Genomic DNA, 20,708 nt, shown 5'->3' with positions numbered 1-20,708 from the left:
ATAGACATCAATGAAGGGACACAAGAAGCATGAAAAATCAAGGAAGCACAACAATTGAACACAACAGTTTTTCTAGAAAGACACAAATGTAAAAGAAATGTATGAAAGGGAATCTAAAAATTGATCCAAATGCATAGTGAGCTGTAATACTGACTACAGACAATTCAACTAAAGAGGAAAATAATTTATGATCTGAATGAGCAACTCAACAATGAAGTAACAACCATTTAAAACAATAGAAATCTTGAAGCTGAAGAGTTTAATTAACAGAGTAATAATGCCATTAAAAGCCTCTACAAAGCTGGGGAGGTAACTCAATTGGTAAGCCTTTTACCTTGTATGCAATAGGCCAGCAGTCGATCCCCAGGGAGGGGGAGGAGGAAAGGAGGATGAGGAAGAAGAACAACACTGACAACAATAAGCTAGAATAAGCAGAATTGAAGACAGACCTTTGACTTTTTTGTTTGGTTGGTTTTCATTTGTTTGTTTTCTTGTTGTTTTTGAAACAGGGTCTCATCAGGCAATTCAGGGCTGGCTCCAAAATCACTATGTAGCCAAGCTAGCCTTGAACTCATAGCAATCCTTCTGCCTCAGCCTCCTGAGTGCTGGGATTACAGGCATGCAACCACATGTGGCAAAGACACTCCTTTTGAAATAACTCAGTCAAGTACACACAGAGAGAATGAAAAAACCTACAAAACTATGGTATACCATTACACAAATAAATATTCACGTTATGGGAGTTCCTGAAGAAAGGAAAGAGAAATGGCATTAGAAATCTAATTAAATAACAGTTTAAAATTCCCAAGTTTTGAAAGAGATAAAGATATCCAGATCTGGGAAACTCAAAAGATTCCAGATAACTCAACCAAAAAAGACCTTCTCTGAGATATGTTATATTATAGTCAAACTGTCAAAAGTAAAAAAATTATAAAAACGAGAGAATAGTTTCAAGTCACATATGTGTAAGGGAATTCCTATTATACTTAACAGCAGCATTCTCAGCAGAAAAGCAAGAACAATACAGAACAGAAAAGAACAGAGTAACATACACAGCTCTAAAAGGAAAAAACCAAACCAAACAAAACAAAACCAAAAAGCTTGCCAATCATTAACACCCTGAAAAGCTCTCCTTCTGAAGTAAAGGAGAAATAATCTCTCCCAGGTAAACAAAAACTGAGGGACTATTTACTACAATGATGGCCAAATGAGAAAATCTAAAGAGAGTTCTACTTTTGGAAGCAAAAGTATTACTACTATCATGAAAAGATGTTAAAGAATAAAGCACACTGATAAAACATTAAAAAAAAGAGAAGAAACAAAACAAATAAGAAAATGACAGGAGTAAGTTTTTACCTGTCAATAACCTTTAATAAAAATGGACTACATTTTCCAATAGTATACAGTCTACCCACATGAATTAAAATCACAGAGCCCAAGAAACTCATTTCACTAAGAAAGACACACTGAATGAAAGTGAAGTAAGATATTCCACAAAAACAAGAAAAAGTGAGCAGAAGTAGCTATCTTTATACTAGATAAAAGTACTTAAGTCAAAATCTATTTTAAAAAAAAAAAGAAGAAGAAAGATATAAAGACTAACAAAGACATAGGAGGATACATTCCTACAATGAAAAATGATTAATTCAGGAAGAGGACATTACAGTTGTAAATATATTTGCAACCAATACTACCGCACCCATATACGTAAAGCAAAGAACATCTAAAGGGGGAAATAGGAGATAATACAATAATAGATGAGGATTTCAACATCCCAATTTCAACATGGACTAATCATCCAAGGAGAAAAATCAACAAGATCATTGGAGCTAATTTACACTATAGACAAAAGGAAGCTGAAAGGCATCTACAGTCCATTTTAACTAACAGCTGTAGAACAGACATACTTATCAGCACAGAGCATTCTCTAGAGCATATATTGGGTCAGAAAATGAGTCTCAAAAAGTTTAAGAAAACTGAAATCATGGCATGTAACTTTCTCATTATAAAATCAAAATAAAACTGGAAAGCAAAAATGAGAAAAACAATGGAAAATAAGTAAATACATGAAAACTGAATAATGTTAACCTCAATAAATGGTCACAAAAGAAATTTAAAGGGAAATCAAAAAATTTTTGAATCAAATGAAAAGGAAAATGCTATATATCAAAACTTCTAGCATATCTAAAGAATAGTATTAAGAAACTTTATAGTAATAAATTCCCATATTATAGATTTCAAATAAACAAAATAAAAATTTATCTCTAGGTGCCAGAAAAGCAAGAGCAAATCAAATCCAAATTAGTAAAATGAAAAGAATAACAAAGAACAGAATTAAAGGAAACAGAGACTAAAAAATAAATCACAAATGATCTATGAAATGAAAACTTAGTTTTGTGAAAAGGTAAATAGAAGCAATAAGACTTTAGCTAGACTAACAAAAACTCACTAAGAGAAGCATGAGCTCTCTATATTATTTCTTACAACTCATTAAGAATTTAGAATTATCTCAAAACAAAAAAAACACATATCCTTGCAATATTTTTCCATACATACACACACACACACACACACACACACACACACACACACACACACACAGAAATAAAAGATATTTTGACCAGAAGGAAAGCAAAAATATGACTATCAAATATTTAATTTATATAACTTAAATCCCAAAAATAGATGATGGAGGCCCCAAGGCACAAAACACAGTATCTGAAGAAATTTTTCCAAGGTTGATTTAAAACACTACACATGCAGAAAACTATTCACCAATAGCATAACCTATTCATCAGACCACACTTATGCATATCATAGTTCAACTGCTGAAAACCAAAGATAAAGTGTGTGTGTATTTGTGCGTGTGTGTGTGTGTTTGAGTGTTTGTGTGTGTGTGTCTGGATCTGTGTAGAGCAGAAGGAAGTGGAGGAGTGAAGGAGGAGTAATAGTAGGAAGGAGTGAACCCAAGGCCTTTGCACTGAGAAAAACAGTTTTTAAAAACAGCCGTTATTGGGCCGGGGATCTAGCTCAGTGGCATAAGCACCTGTCTTGCAAGCGCACGGTTGTGAGTTTGATCCCTGAAACAAAAAAAAAACAAACAAACAAATAAAAAAAACAGCCATTACATACAGGGAAGCAATAATAAAAACAATGGTTGATTTCTGTAAGCAACAATAGAATCCAAACATCTTAAAAATGCTAAGAGAACACAACAGAATATTATTTACACAAAAAATGGAAGGAATTTCTGATACATACAACAACATAAATGAACCTTGAAGGCATTATGTATGCAAAATAAGCTAGACACAAAAGGAAAAAATTACATGATTCCAATTGTAGTAAGATACCTAAAATAGGCAAATTTATAGAGACAGAAAGTAGAATAGCGATCAGCAGGAGCTAACAGTAGGAGAATAGGTAGTTACACTTCAAAGCTCTATTTAGAACAATGAAAAAGTTGTGGAAATGGACAGTGGTGATAACTGTACAACACTGAGTATGAAGTGTGATTAAAAAATAAGTTGTTTAAAATTTTTTTAACTTGTTACAATAAAAGACACATAGTCATTAATCTCCCTCAAAATGTTCTTTAGCTGTGCTGGCGTGGCTGTCTCAGTGCCATGAATCAACTCAAAATGTTTATGCTTCATGGTCATTTTTACTTTGGGTAAGACTTGGAGGTTGCATAGATCTGGTAAATAAGGTGAGTGAGGACACATCAGAATTCTTCTTTTATCCTATCTTTCCTTTAGCTAGCACTCAGTAGCAACCCTTAGTGTATTTTGTAGTAACACCACACACAGAAACTAAAGAAAGAGGACTTCTAGAACTGCTTCAGAGAGTGGCAAGAATAGTAAGAGAAGTATATTTGAACAGTGAGGGGATATTTAGTGGCAATATGTCTTTTTATTGTAATAATTTATTTAATTTAAACATTCATTGTGTATTTTTACCATATGTACTTAGTACGACTCAATGGTACACTTAAAATGGTTAAAATTGTAAATCTTTTTCGATGTATATTTTATTACAATAAAAAATGTGGAAAAAGTACTAACAGAAAAATACCTACCATCTTTAAGGTCTACATCTTAGAAAAATTGTATTTTAAAACAAAGTCAAAATAAAGATTATTCAAATAATGAAAACAGAGAAGTTTTTACCAGCATACCCAACACCATTAAAGTTAAAAGAAGTTCCAGACTGAAAAGAATGTGAAAAATTCAAATCTAACAAATTACTGTACATGTGTGAAAATATTCAAAGTGTCACCAGTTTGTTTAGGACCAACAATATAAGGACTTCCAAAATCTGTTGAAAGAGTCAAGAAAGCTAAAAATCTAAAAATTACACTCTTCAAAAAGGTCTGGTATAAAGGATATCATTACCAACTACCAATACACAACCCAATTTTTACTGAAGATAACGCAAGTGGGCAAATACAGGATATTTGTTTTTTTTTTAAAAATCTGCATAATAGATGTAATTTCTCTTTTCAGATTCATTATGGGTCAATGTTTTATTCCTTTTCTAAAACATTTATGCATGCATCCATTAAACTTTACATATTTTTTTCAGGGAATGATTCTTGCTAGTTAGTTATTTAAGCTCTAAGTAAAGTACAGTATATTATGTTTTTCCTGTTATGAACATAGAAGATTAATGTATAGCCAAAAATATTTCTGTTTCTGTCATCCTATAGTAGTAGCCATCTTATAATACCTTTTCTTTTTTTTTTTTGGTATGGGGATTGAACTCATGAACTCATGTTTACCAGGCAGGGACTTATGCCACTGAGTTAAATCCCTAGCCCAAATTATTTCCCATTCTGTTATCTTTTTTTTTTTTTTTTTTTTTTTTTTTTTGGTACCAGGGATCAAACTCATGATCTTGTGCTTGCCAGGCAGGCGCTTCCACCACTGAGCTAAATCCCCGGCACCTACAACACCTTTTAATATTACTCTTAACAAAAAATTAGCAGACTAAGTTAGGCCTGGTAGCACATGTCTGTAATCTAGTTTAGCTCTGAAAGCCAGGTTTGGATGAAAGCAAAAGAACTAGGAAAAACTAACAATAAAGAAGAGCTATTCCCAAATCCTCTCCTCCTGTTTACAGAAGAACACATGACATTTACTCTTTGGAGAGATTATACTAGATGGGACTCAAATTAGTTAAGGACATCAGCCACTTCTGGGACCAGGTTTCAGGTGCTTTACACAGATGTTTACATAAAAGTCTGGAAAAAAAGATCAGACCTCCAGTCCTTTCCTTTTTCTGTAACCAGACCACCAGTCACTGCCCCATCAGAGCTAGGAAAACAGACAAAAGGTTTTGTTGGGATGACATATAAGAGATTTGCCCAAGAAAAAAATCCGATCATACAACCCACCTTGAGGTTAGTAAGGCCTGATAAGGGCCCTTAAATTCACACACAAAGCTTGATAAGGGCCCTTAAATTCCTCACCTCATGAATATGAAAACCCAGGGCCACTAAATAGCTGAAAAAAATTGCAACATGTATTAGAGTCCATAACAAATGAACAAAAAAAAAAAGGAAAAGGAAAAAGTAGATAAGAACAAACAGCAAGGGCCAGGAATTTAGCTCAGTAGTACAAGTGCCTATCTGGCAAGCAGGAGGTTTTAAGTTCAATCCCCAAAGGCAAAAAAAAAAAGAAGAAGAACAAACAGCAAGCCATAATATCCTGAGGATATGCAAAAACACTGCATGCTTGAAATAAAAATAGGATGCTATTTAAAATAATAATGATCAGAAATTGAGCTCTAGAAATCTAAAATATATAAATGAAAATTATAAACACAAACATAGATGTTTGGGAAATTGAAAAAAACTCAAAAAGCAGGGTAAAGGGTAGAGGATTTATAAAGGTGAAAAACAATGCTTGAGAAAGATACAGATTCAATATTAAAATAACAGAAAATTTAAAATAGAAAAAATGGAGAAATTATTCCACAAACTTTTAGTTTCCCTAAAACTAAAGCACATTGATATCCAAACTGAAACTACAAAATGAATACTCAGCATGGAGAATAAAAAGAAAGAAAAAAAACTGATTCCAGAATGCTTCTCTGCAATAACCAAAACATGGGAATTAAGAGCTTCCTTCCAGAGATAAAACATACCACAAAAATTAGGAGACTTGCATAATAGCAAATCTAGAAACTAGATAATAAGAGAATAATTTCTAAAACCTAAGGGAAAATGATTTCTAGTCTCACAGTGAAGTAAAACAAGAAATAAAACCACATGAGATACAGAAACAGAATTTGGTACTGGAGACAAGCAAGTGAATACCAAGGAGAAGTCCAGAGCTGATTGCTCTACAGCAGACCTAACAAGACTAGACTTGAAAATGCCAGCTAGCAGCATCTCCCTGAGAAAAAGCCAGGACTGGCAGATGACTGGATTTGCTTACCAAATATATGAGCTCCACAGTGGCTCCAGTGGAGAGATTGTAAAACAAAATTAATGGTGGGGATGATGAGCACTGAGAATTCTCCTATTCCTGTTTTTCTGTTGCTCACAGAGTTCTCTCTCTCTCCAACTTCCCTGCAACTTTCAGCTCCAATATACTCAATTTGAACATATCTGTAAGAGCTGAGACTTATTTTATACTTGCTAAAAAATACAATCATGTATTTCCTATACATTTTATTTTTCCTAGAGTTTATGATTCATTTTTCATTTCATTAAGTCAGATTCACATTGTTGATAAAAATCTTTAATTTTAAAAGCAATTAGCATATTTTAATATTTACTTTATGCAAATATATAGGTATTTTTCAAAATACATCTACATTATGTCATTTTCCACTTTTTTCAAAATCATTATTAAATTTAATCACTATCACACATAAGTATTCACAATAATTTGTAGTTATTTTGTAATGTTTCATTGTAAGAACACATAACTTCTTCACTTCCTGCTTCCTACTTTGCTTTTTCACTACTTTGCTGCCTTGTGCTCACTATGAACTGTTTCTCCTCTGCGAAGCCTCTTTACCACGTCACCCTATGTGTGTGTCCACTGATTAAAAATTTGTAAGCACTAAAGTGCCTCTACCATAGGCTATAACACGTTCTCACTGAAGCCAACCGTGAACTAAAACCTCCACAAATGGTGAGTTAAATAAATCCTTCATCCTTTAAAAAAAGAACACATAACTTATCCACATTCCTTTGTTGGACACTGAATTTTTCCAAAGACTTTTAAACTCTAAATAATGCTCACTAAACACCCTTCTACATTAATTTTTGCCTATGTAATTAATGACAGGTTCCTAGCTGCAGTATAAGTTTAAGAGTCTTGACTTATACTACTCCAAAATCTCTCCTGCCAAGTCACATTTATTTGTAACTACAAAGTATTCTGTTCATTTCAAATACCCACTTAACAGAAAAAATGTGATATGTTTAAACTTTCATAAGTTTACAGGGAATAAATTTTACGTGTGCTCAATTCGAATCTATAGTTATGGTATATTATCTACTCATGGGATTTTATTATTCTTCCAGTTGTATCTCCGTGATTTTAAATTGGGAAACTTCTTCATAAACTTATATATCCTTTTATCCTATTTGTAAAATTGTTTTCAGTTTAATGTGGCACTGCTTTCTTTTCTTCCTCCCCATGCCCTTGTACCTAAAAAGTCCTTCCATAGCTCAAGCACAGTTAAATGTTAACCTATGTTCTCTCCCTCTCTTCCTTTCTCTCTTTCCCTCTTAGTAATTCTTTCACGTAACTAAACAGTATCCTTGAACAGTAGCTTTGCAAAATCACTAGGGAGGCCTCAGGAGGGCTTAAGAGTCAAATCACTTTTGATGTATCTTTGAACTATAAATATTTCCACATACAGTATAAGCCTTCTTTCTTAAATATCTATACTATATAGGTCTTACTACAGACAATGCAACACTTTCCAGGGTGTGTGGTCACACAGCTCAGTTTTTCAAGTTTTTACTCACTTGTGGTCATGATGTTAGGAGGGCAAGAGGGAATTCCATGATCTACTGCCCATCTGTAGGCTCCTTCTCCAACTAAAAAGCTAACAACAGAAAAATTCTTTTAAAAATGCATAATGTCATCTTCCACATAATCAACAATGTAATACAAGTAATATTGTATGGCAACCGAAAAAAGTCCTGTACACAGATATAGTTCTAGATTTAGCTCAAAAATACTAAGATGGCTACATGCTCAAAATCCCTTTAAAATTTTTATTCACTTTCAATAACAAGTAAAAACTGGGAAAAATCAACAAAGTTGACAAAAATAGTTGACTACCCAGCAGAAAATAAGATTTGTCTTGGATAATGGTTCTGAGTTTAAGTCTCAATGCAACAAAAACACATCAGTCTTCAGAATCATTTTATTATGATGACTAAAGTATTGTGGCATGTATCAAAAGTAATTTTTAAATCCTAAATTGAAAGTAAATAATAAGATACTGCTAACTTACTGTGAAAGACTCATTTTCAAAGATTTCAAATAGCATGTAGGCTAATTACCCTATCCCCTCAAGATTTGACTAAGCAGATAATAAAAGCAAGTAGTACCCATAACAATCACTTCATCTTCTTCTGTAGCCAACTTCTTAAGATGATTTCAGCCAGCTATTAATGGATTCCTTGAACTAGTGTCTGCTTATTAGTTTCTCACTCAGTATTTTTTGTTTCTGTTCTTCTAATGATCCCAACAATAAAAACTCCACAGAATATATACTGAAGATTTGATTTCTAATAAGACTCACAACAGATTGGCAAAACAAAATCTAATCAGACTCTCAGAAACCACATCAAATGGTTCCCACAAGAAACTAAACAGTTAATCTCAAAAACTTAACTTTTTTCTCCTTTTACTTTTTTAACAGTACTGAGGATCAAACCCAGGAATACCCTACCACTGAACTACAATTCAAACCCTTTTGGTTTATTTTTAAACAGGGTCTCCTCACTAAAACTTGGCCCAGCCTGACCTCTAGCTTGGAATGCTCCTGCCTCAGCCTCCCGAGTACCTGGAACTGACAGGCATGTACCACTGCACTCGGTCTAATAAAGGTGAAGCACTGAAAAAGAGAGGAGATAGGGCCAAAAAGAATAACCAACCTTACCTCTTCAAATCTCTATTTTCAAATATTCTAAAGGATTCTGAGACTAAAAAAGTTTTCCCAAATAAAAATCACTGCAAAGAAAAGCTCTCACATAAAATTCAAACATTAGAATAAAAAAACCATAGCTGTAGATTTGAGATTTCCTGATGGCAACTATCAGCACTTTCTTTTTAAAAAAACTTGATAAAACAAACAACACCTCAATGTGAAGATGTAAAATAGAAGCTGAAATAGTAATCTAAATGATTAAGACAAAAGTTTCAAGTTGAATCTAGTATTCTTAGCACTCCATTGGTCATTCTGGGTTCAATCCCAACTGTAGAATAAGGGGCATTTTATAATACAGCACTAGCTTCATTTTTCAGTCCAATACTTATTTTATTCTAAACATAATCAATTTTCTGTAATCTACTATGCAAGTTTTTATATACTTTAGACATTTGGAAAAATTCATAGGCTACTTGGATGACATTTTATGGAAAAGTATTCGAAACATATGACCTTTCCTTATTATCAAAAAATTATTGGCTAAGAGCTCATTATCACACAAAATGTTGTATAACTGCTTTTGATAATCATTTTAGCACAAATTTTTGCTAAAAATTATATTAATATGGGGGGAATCACTTTTCACAACATTAAATGCAGTGCCAATTCATACTTCTCTCAAGCTTTTCTCTGACCCACCAAGAAAGAACCTTTTAAAGACAGTTCATCACATCCATGACAAAATCGAATGGACTTCATAATATGCCTGGAATCTGCCCACTTCTCACCAGCCCCATGCTATACCTGCATTGCTGCAACAGCCTCACTACTTCTATGCTGGCCTTGTCCCTTCCACCCCCATTACAGTTAATTCTCAACACACTAGCATGAAAATCTTTGCAAAACACAAATCCAATAATGTCATTCTCTCTCAAAATCCCACAAAACTTCAAATGAGGACTAGTGTAAACACTGTTACCTTTAGAAGAAATCTATAAGCTCCTGAGTGAAAGAATTCTCCCTGTCTCATCTCTTATACCTCTTGCCTTTCTGCATATTCTATTTTAATCTTCTGTAAAGCTACAAATACTCTAAGGAGTAGCTGCCTCATGGACTTGATCTCCACAGCTCCCTCTGTCCCTCCCCTGCTTCCCAAATGGGCAATTTCCTCATCTGCACAAATCCTTCCTCGATGAGACCTATTAAACATGCATCCCACCTGGAAAAGAGCCAGGCACATGTCAGGATGTGGAAATATCACATTTCATCTCCTTATTATGTTACAAATACTGCATGTTAATTATGAGTAAAAAAATAAATAAAAGGAAAAGTACAAATACATCCCAAAACACTGCACTTTTAAGCCAAATCTCCTTCACCCTTCCCTTTTTATATTTTCCACCTTCTAACACAGTATTATAATATATGTATTCTTTTTGCTGGCTTATTTCTATCTCCCTCTCACATATTATTAGCTTCATAAAGGTAGGGAATCTTTGGGTTTTTTATCAATAAATCTCAAATTAGAACAATGCCTGTAGCATACTGAAAGTTAAATAAACACTGGGAAGATGCTAAATAAAATCAACTTTCCTACCAAGGAAAAGACTAGTATTTACCTTGTGCTATACCCATTTTAATTCATACTAAAGTAGATCCACAGAATTGCAAAACAAAAGTAGCAACACTCTGCTGAGACTGAGATGCGGTCACTGAAACTTTCAGTAAGTCGAGCTACATGTGTTTTCAGAGCAAAACATGTGGAATGCACTACCTGGGCAAAAATAGGGTTCTGAATTACACTATGATGGATTCAGAAAGCTCTTAAGGATCCTCAGGGATCAAGTATCAAAATACATTATTCTAAATCGGGTTTGGTGGTGCACATCTATAATCCTAGCAGTCAGGAGGTCGAGACAAGAGGATCACCGTGACTTCAAGGCCAATCTAGACTACGTAGTAAGTGAATTATAGTGAGACTGTTTCTCAAGAAAACCAAAACTAATAAATTAATTATTAAATAAAAACATTACTCTGAGTAAGAAAGATACAGAAGAAAATAATCACTATTTCTTTGCACTCCAACACATTTCTCTTTTACCTATCACTTCTTTGTACCATAAACACATAAAATTGAAAAAGACAGCTTAGTCTCTTGAGCTTGCAAAGCTTATAAACAGGTAAATAAATGAGGTTCAGCTTCCTATATTTGGAAATAATAAACAACCAAATTAAGAATGAAACTCTTAAAACTTTTTATCATAGAAAATTTTAAAAATATATTACTAATGTGAGTGAATATCTGTGACCTTCCTCTAGAAATTCTAGGGACTCTGGGGAGGGATCTAGGTCCTGAAGGCAGAACCCTCCTATGAGTGTGAGTACATAGCAAGATGGTGCCACATGTGAGCACACAGCCCTTATCCAAGGCCAAACTTTCTGACTCACAAATCTTAGACATCTCAGCCTGCAGAACTGAGAAATAACATTTTGTCATTTATAAACTATCCAAGCTAAGGTATTTTGTTACAGCAGTCCAGTATAGTACTGTGACAATCACTGTACATAGAATAAGATAATAAACCCAACAGATCATCACTCTGTTTTAACTGCTATTAGTAATTTGTTAATCTCACTCATGTTTATCCCTCTTCCAAAAATATTTTGAGGCAAATCCCAGATACAATTTCAGGTATGAATATCCTTAGATACATGTCCAAAACTGACTTTTTTTAAAAAATCACAATAATCAACACATCAAAAACCTGCGCGACCGATCTTTAGGGTCAAAAATATCCAAACTTCACACTTCCCTGACTGCCTTGTAAAAGACTGCTATTATTATTTGCATATTGTTTAAAAGTTTTTTTACTGTTTGACTGAGGTATAATCCTTTCTGATTATTCATAGGTCACACATATTCTCTTAACCCCTAGGTTTTTAAATTTTATTATCACATCATCAGTAAAAGTTGTGTAAATCTAAATGAATTTATAAAATAGAAAAAAACAGTAATTTAAAATAAACAATATATAAAATTTAAATTCATTTCTCAAAAAACTTGAATGTCCAATGAGTATCTAAGTTTTTATTCAAACTAAAAATAAAACAGTGCCTACCCAGTTATTCTTTTTTCATTAAAAGAAATATAACTTCCAAAATTAAAACTTCTACATTAAGAGTCAGCAAATTTGTCCACACAGGGCCATTTAGGTTATGTGGGCTAGAATATTTCTGCTGCAGGAACTCAATGTTGCCCAATCCACTACAAACAATGTACACACAAGTAAGAATGGCTGTTTCAATAAAATTTTATTTACAAAGACACCTAACAGGCTCAATTTGGCCCACAGACATGAACCTTCAAACTCCCTTTCTATATGGAAGTGATCAACAAAGTTATATCCTAGCATAATGAAGGAAAAGATGTAAGATTATTTAAGTAAAGAAATGCTATATGATAGTTCCTGATGACAGTACCAATTCTGTAAAGATATCAAACAGTGCACTAGTCTCATCAAACATCAGTACTTAAACAGTACAACATATGATGGTACCAACGGAAGCACTGGTGAAATGAACCATTCTGCCTCAAGTTCTGCTAAGGGTTTTCCAAAGAAGCAGTAGGATTTTATAAATTCTCAACAATTTTAGACACTACTCAAATAGATATACCTCCTGCTTTCCCAATGGGCTACACAAATAATGAACTTTATATGGGTGCTTTTTAGAAACCACCCATTATGTGTAATGACTTACTGTCCCCAGAGATTGGTCTACTTCTTCAAAAGATGACTCTTGGTATTTAAGTTCTCTGGTTTCTTTTTATAGTTTTTCTACCTCCATGCATGATACATAGCAACTGAAAAATATTTATTTCCTGAATGAGTGAATGAATGAATGCATAAGGAAATGAATGGATATATACACAATTACTCTTAATGGAATATGGATGACCCCCACAAATTTCTAACACTATAACTGTCAGCAAACCTGGGACTCATGTTCTTCATCTACCAAATGTATATTACCTTCATAAATTATATAATTTTTATGAGCTAATACAGAAAAACTCATGTTTGCTGTAAAGTACAAATGCAACAAGCATTAGCTAGTATCATTCTAGAAGTCAGACAATTAAGCTTAATAAATCATGTATAAATAAGCTCCAAGTAAAATTAGGATACTCAGAATTTGGCTAGTTATTTTTAAGCTCATATAATTATAGAGCTTACTTCTAAGTATGTGAGAGATTTCTATTTCTGGAAAGATGGTATAACAATAAATATACCATTTTGCTTGAATAAACGTAAAAACAACAGATAAAATATAGAGAACAGTTTTAGACATCAGATATCAGGCAACAGAGGATAGTCTTCCTTGAGAGAAAGGAAACAACATAAGCCTTAGCACAGGTTCACTTTCAATACTGTGAGGAGAGTTCCCAGCCCACAGCAAAGGAGTCCAGCAGCGCCTGAGCTGAAGAGACAGATTTGGGCAACCAGAGAAACCAAAGAGGCCAGAGTTCACAGAACACAGCACCAGAGAAAAGAGCTGCACACAGAACTGGGGAGAATTGCAGAGACTCCCCTTCCAGTCCAGGCCAAAAGGAGAGCAAGGCATGTGGAAGAGGAGTTCACACAAAGCCTTGGAACAAACAACTCGACTATTTTCTAAAGGAAATTGTGAAGTTTAGACAGGGCCAGGGACAGCTCTGGCATCCAGCAGCCAGAGTGAAATGCCTCATTCTAGTTGTATCTATTATACTACTACACTACATTGAGGTTTTATCTCACAGCAAGGCAATATTATATTAGCTCAAGGCTAAATGCTTTTCTGGTCTCATCTGAAAGAATCAAATAACTTAGCCACATCCTAAATGGAGTTCAAGATCATTAAAATAAAAAAATACATACACAGCTTCCAAAAAGATAAAACTCACACACTCTGGAATCCAATAAAAAACTGTCAAGTATATAAAAACTAGGAAAGTATTACCTAAAATGAGGAGAAACTTACTCTTTTGAAAAATCCAGAAATAACAAATTTGAAACAGTTAGTATATAAAAATATTCAAGACAATTGCTATAACAGTATTCATACACTCAAGAAGTTAGGGAGAAAAAAATGCTAAGCAGAGAGATGGAAGACATTTTTAAATACACAAATCAACCTTGAGATAAAACTACGTCAGAAATAAAAAATAAACTGGCTATAATTTGCAGACAATTCAATACTGTAGAAAACTAATCAATGAACTTGAAAACATAGCAATGTAAATTTCAAAACCACTGTGAGAGTAAAAATAATGAAAAAAGTAAACAAATCATCCAATTCGATCTGCAGAGATACTATAAGAGGCCAAACACAAATGCTCCTCAACTTACAGTGGGGCTTATTTACATACCAATAAGCGCATTACAACAGAAAACATCACATTAAAATATACTTCATACACCTCACTCTCCAAATATTATAGCTTAGTAATGTAGTATCATATAGAGTGTCTGTGTTTACTCTCATGGCTGAAAGGCAGCTCACAGCCACTGACCAACACTGCCAGAAAGTATGGTTCATAAACATGTGAATATTCTTTTTTTTTTTTTGGTACTGGGGATTGAACTCACAACCACGAGCTTGCAAAGCAGGTGCTTATGCCACTGAGCTAAATCCCCAGCCCATGTGAATATTCTTTACAAAATATTAGCAAACTGAAATGAGCAATATATAAAAAAGAATAACACATTACTACCAACTGGCATTTATCCTAGTAATGGTTATGCTGCTTTAAGAGTCAAAATCAATCACTATAGTAACCAACTAAGTAAGAAAAATCATAAGACCATTCTCAATAGATGCACAAAAAGATTTGTACAAAATTCATTCCTAAGGGCCGGGGATCTAGCTCAGCGGCATCAGTGACTGCCTGGCAAGCGTGTGGGTGTGAGTTCAATCCCTAGCACAAAAAAAAAAAAACTGCAAATAAAATTCATTCCCGTTTAAAAAAAAAAAGCCCTCAGAACATAAGGAGAAGAAAACTTTCTCAACATGATAAAGAAAATAAGGAACAGACCTACAGCAGTCATCATACCTAATGGTTAAAGACCAAAGATCCAAAGGTTTCTTCCCTAGGATCACAAACCAGACAGAGATATTATCTCCTACACATCTAGTCTACATTGGTCTAGAGGTTCTAACCAGGGAAATTAAGGAAGAAAAAGAAATTAATTTTTAAAATTCCATAAAAAGTAAAATTATATTCCCAGAAGACACAATATCTATGTAGAAAATCCTAAGGAAAAGAAAGATCTTATGAAATCTATAAAAATGATTTTAGCAAATCCTCAGGATAGAATATCAATGATAAAACTAATCATATTTACATAGTTCTATATACTGACAATAAACATTTGATAAAAATTTATCAAATAAACATGATAAAATATGTGCAAGACCTAAACAATGGAAACTATAAAAACCCTGTTCAGAGAAGTTAAATAAAGACCTTAAAAAATGGGCTTACTGAAATCCTAACAAACTTCCAGCAAGCTATCTATAGAAATAAACAAGTTAATTTTAAGTTCATATGGAAATATAAAAAGCCTAAAATATCAAACAAGTTTGGAAACAAAAATAAAGCTGAAAAATTATGCACGTGAGAAAATCACAAACTAGCTGCAGACAGGTGTAGCACTGTTCTATTTTTATGAAGACATGGTCATTATCTTCTCCTATATATATTCTCCTTGTAAAACCCACAGCAATCCTCTAGTCTCAATCTCCCAAGTGCAGGGATTACAAGCATCCACCACCACATCTAGCCCTTAGGAAATAATAAATATTACCTGTCCCTTCTAACAACTATTTCACTTTGTTCCCTCTTTCCTTCTCCTCTGTGGTAATCACAGTGAGTTTGGTATTATCATTTTTCTGCAACAATGTGCATACTTACCTAGTTTTAGAAAATTACAATAGTGGATATGTTAAAGTATAACAGTATGAATGACTATAAGAGAATGAGAAAAGCATAAACTAGTACATAACTGAGTAGCAGGGCAAAGATGGAATCAGAGTAAAAATAAGAGACAAAGAGAAGATCAAGGATTCCATTAGAAAGCATTCAGTTCAGGCAGCTTCCAAAACTCTGGTGAAGCGTTTTTTTCCTAGTCTATAAAGTCAGAAACAGGTCTGCATCATACTAGTTTGTAGTTTTTGAAGAAAACATAAACTGAACTTATCATTGGCAATTTGATTTTTTCACTGTAAGATGTAGAGATCTATGGTTATGAACTGAATTGTATCCACCCATAATTTACAACTTAAAGTCATGGTCCTCAGTGCGCTGATATTCAGAGATGGGACCTTTGGGAGATAATTAAAGACAGATGATATCGTGAGGGTATAGTCCTGTTATGAATTAGATTAAAAATAACTGCTAAACTCTCACGCATTCAGAAGCAGGGCTTGTACAAGGCAACTGGATCCCCGGAGTGCTATAGCTGATGTTGTCAGGAGTGTGGGCTGGTCACAAGACATGGGTCGCTGAAGGCATGACCTAGAAGGATATATCCCCCTCCCTGGCTTCTCTCTTCTTTCTCTGCTTCCTGGCCACCATAACATCAGCAGCTTTCCTCTGCCAGAACTCTCCACTATATATTTCTGCCTTGGAGTCAGCCAACTATACATTGACACCTCTAAAAACTAGCAGTTCAAATAAACCTCTCTTCCTTTATGTTATAGGTGTTGGGTATTTTGTCCCACTAACAAGAACATGATTAGGACGGGCCCTCACAATGGGATTATGGTGCTAACTAAAAAAGAGATCCCTTCCTTCAAACCTCTGTCTCTCAATCTTCTCGGTTTTAATCTATCATATCACATCCATCTGGAGCTTTCAGTGTGCAAAATATTAGAAGATCACAAAACAAAGTGTATCTTACTCTCAAAGGCATACTTAGCTGGTGTATAACCAACAGCATTAGCCTTCCACAGATAAAAACAGCCTTCAAACACTGCATGCACCAAAGACCAAAGACCCTGGGAAAGTCAGAAAGAACAAAGTGGTTACCAAGGAGGAATTCTGCCAGCCGAGAGTTTGCCCTTCTGTCCTTCACACAAGAGTCTGTTTGCAACTGAGACTGGGTTCTTGATTCCTGTAAAATAAAATTGGTAGAAAATAAATAAAGAATGTCTTTGTTTTTCACTCTGTTGTACAGCTGTTTATAATAACATAAATTTAAATATCTTAGAGATTCTTCTCTTTCAAAATATTAAATAATAAAAACAATTATGCATAATTAGTCAAATTTTAAAATATATTACATTTTTGGATGCAAGAAAAAACAAATATAAAACATATTCTCACATTTTATTATATGTCACAGCAGCAAAGATTGAACTTGAAATACTACACATTTCAATTTGGTTCTCTTTTAATAGATTCCACAATAGAGAAGAAAAAAAATGAATTGAAAATGTGCCACTCCCCTACTATCAAATCTAACTAAATGTTCCAGGCATTTATTGACCATATAATCATTAAAGAATAAATACAATCATAAATAGCTCTCATTTTATCAACAGGAAAAAAATTAATGAGGAAAGGTAGGACAAAACCTTAAAATCTCACTCACAAGAGAACAAAACACAAAGTCCTTTAAACTGGGTAAAGTTGAGGGGAGAGGTCAAGTATGTACAAGCCTACAATCTAAAATTTGGTCTGGACCATTTCCAAAGAGCAAAACACTACATACTCGTGAGATGGCAGTTCTCATCTTGGAGAATGCTAACTCCTCAGTAGGGCACCTACGTGGCAAACACAGTCAGAATGACAATGATAAATAGGATGACAATGACAATCACAAACAGGACAATGATGAAGATCATAGATGGCAAAAGTAACCTAGTACCCGATATGTACCAGGTCCAATGTCAAACTCTTCAATGTATCAAGTGATACATTTCCATCTATCAGGTAGCTATGACTAGGAAGCCTGTATCAGTAATGAGAAAGTATTTGCAGAGAAGGTAAAATTGCTTATCCAAAGTCACAGAGCTGAAATTTTAACACAAGTAGATAAGGCCAGAAATCATGCCCTTAACTTAGCAAGACTCTGTCTGAATATAAAAATAAAAATAAAAGGGAATGGGAAGATGCCTGGGAACATAGCTCAGTGTGAAGGTCCTGGGTTCAATTCCCAGTACCATAAAATAAAATAAAGATAAAAGTAAACACAAAGCCATCATTCTTTATTCAAAGGTATTCAAATTAAGCCAGTGTGGTTTAGGTACAAAATAAATAATCAATGGAACACAATAAAGCTAAAATGTTGAGTTTTTAATATATATACAGGTGGCATTTCAAGTGAGTGGAAACAGAACAGATCATACATAAGAGGTGTGAGGAACATAGTCAAGATACTTTGTAACTGTGACAGCTATCCCATTATTTCTTCTCAAATACAAATTTATCCTCTGGTACCTAATCTTGGGAAACAGATATGGGCCCTTAACATAGGATTCTCCTGCCAGCTGGCACATGGTAAGCTTGTCAGTAGAGGGCACTGGAGACACACTGCATGGGAAAGGGTACCCTGCTGGCCAGGAGTCTGGAGTGTAATTTTGTCAGCAGATGTGGCCCGCGAGGTGTGCATCAAGGTTAAGTGCCTGCAAGGCACAGCTTTCTCCAACATGCAGGCACTATGTGTTTGGACCAGCCTCTGATTCGGGTCACAGCCGCAAGGCTGAGAGTCCTAGAAAGAACAAGACTTCACCCTGCACCCTGTCTCTGCATCCCCATGCCCTCTCCTCAGCCCCAAAGGCACACACAGCAAGTGTCCCACAGGGACTGCTGTCTACTGAGCCAAAACCCGCTCTTCATCCCATAAACAATCTGTTTAATTCCCGCAGCCTCCTGACCTCATCCACCAGCAGGAGTTCACCTGCACCTCACAGGGTTAGTCCCACCACAATGACTGTGCGCCAGCACAGGTCCAGAGACTCCAGCAACTCCTCTCTCACACACTGAGCTATATGTATTTCCAGTATTTCCAGCTTACCCTTCCTTGGGTATTGCCATCTGCTCTAGAACATGCTTGATCATCTCCTTCTGTCTATCTACCGTTAGTGTCCTGTCTCAGCTTAACAAAATTCTTTATGTTAAACTTCTACTTAAACTATTGTATAGTTTCTGACTCCTAATTTGACTCAGATATAACCTTCAAAAAATTACTAAAGCTCTCCTGTGTCTCAGTTTATTTGTCAAATGAAGATAAAAGCATTGATTAAATGCATTAATAAATTTATATACATTTAAATGCACTGATAAATTTAGTGTGAGAATTAAATGACAATATATATAAAACATTTAAAATACTGCCTAGTGTTATAGTCATGCAAATGCTAATTATTACTATCATTGTTAGTCAATAAGTTATATAGAAATTTTTTAGACATTAGAATAAAACAATGTAATGAAAACTAAATTATATACATTAGAAGAAAACATAGGTGACTGTACTTACAAATTATGAAAGAAACTTTAAAAATGGAAATTCAAAAGCCACAAAAAGGAAGAAACATGCTTGACAAATTAAATTTTTGAATGCCAATATAACAAGGAACATTATAAGCTGAGACAAAAGACAAGTCAAATAAGAGGTATGAATAATTTATAAACAAAATGCTAATGGTGTTTGAACACATTAAATTGTACTAAATATCAGTAAAATTTCATAATGAAAGACAATAAAATTAAAACTAACTGAAATACCATTTTTACTTATCATAAAAGTCTGAAATTATATAAAAGATCAGTATAAATAACTGACCTAATTGACAGATACAGTACACTACATTCAATACCTGCATAAAACATTCTTTTGAAGTTCACATGGAACATGCTCAAAACATACCATAAGCTGGGACATTAAGACTTAGAAGTTTCAAGGTATTTGAATCAACACCTCTCTGAACATGGTCAAATTAAACCAGAATCAATAAGGAAAACTAATTAAAATGTCTTTTGGTAAATAAATGTGGCAACCCATAAGAAACAGTCATAATTCTTAAAGAATATGTAGGAGAAAAATGTATGAATAATCTTACAAATGCTAAAGATGTTGAAGCCCATAATTTAAAACTTCCCACAGAGAAAAGCCTAGTAATTCAGAGTAAAAAACTCTTCCAAATGAGTACAAAGAAATCATTCTAATCACATGAAATCCTTTATAAAGAATATAGAAAAGAATGTCCAATTCATTTTGCAAGGCCAGTCATAACAAGGAACAAAATAAACCATTACATATATAGAAAGTAAGCTGACTTATTATAATTCTGAGAGGAAAGAACCATACTGGAAGTAAAGAAAGGTTTTAGAACTTAACAGGAAAATACTTAATTTCTTGATCTAGCTGTATACATTTATATGATTATACGTGGCTATATACATTTCAAAATTAATGAATCTGCACATGTAAAATCTGTGTACTTCACATATATTTAAATATAAAAGATTATTTTATATAGTGATGTGGGAACAAAGATCTTGAAGATACCCTATTCAAAGGAAAAAAATTTCAAAATAA

The 20,708-nt window shown here is 34.0% G+C and overlaps 1 protein-coding gene across 12 annotated transcripts in view; it reads right to left on the bottom strand.

The window, feature by feature from the left end:
- Positions 1 to 20,708, bottom strand: part of Tasp1 (taspase 1) — a 262,482-nt gene that overhangs the window by 203,513 nt on the left and 38,261 nt on the right. For all 12 annotated transcript variants that reach the window (XM_063248678.1, XM_063248683.1, XM_063248681.1 and 9 more), the window contains 2 exons: positions 17,192 to 17,276; positions 7,991 to 8,070 (listed from right to left, as the gene is read on the bottom strand). In XM_063248678.1, the coding sequence (XP_063104748.1) occupies positions 7,991 to 8,070; positions 17,192 to 17,276 (165 nt within the window). The remainder of the gene's footprint in view (positions 1 to 7,990; positions 8,071 to 17,191; positions 17,277 to 20,708) is intronic.

Source organism: Cavia porcellus, unplaced genomic scaffold (assembly GCF_034190915.1).
Source record: "Cavia porcellus strain 051 isolate PalLab524CR breed Dunkin Hartley unplaced genomic scaffold, mCavPor4.1 scaffold_5, whole genome shotgun sequence".
In the NCBI taxonomy this organism is placed as follows: domain Eukaryota; kingdom Metazoa; phylum Chordata; class Mammalia; order Rodentia; family Caviidae; genus Cavia; species Cavia porcellus.
The sequence above is the reverse complement of the archived record's forward strand: the minus strand, read 5'-3'. Positions and strand labels throughout refer to the sequence as shown.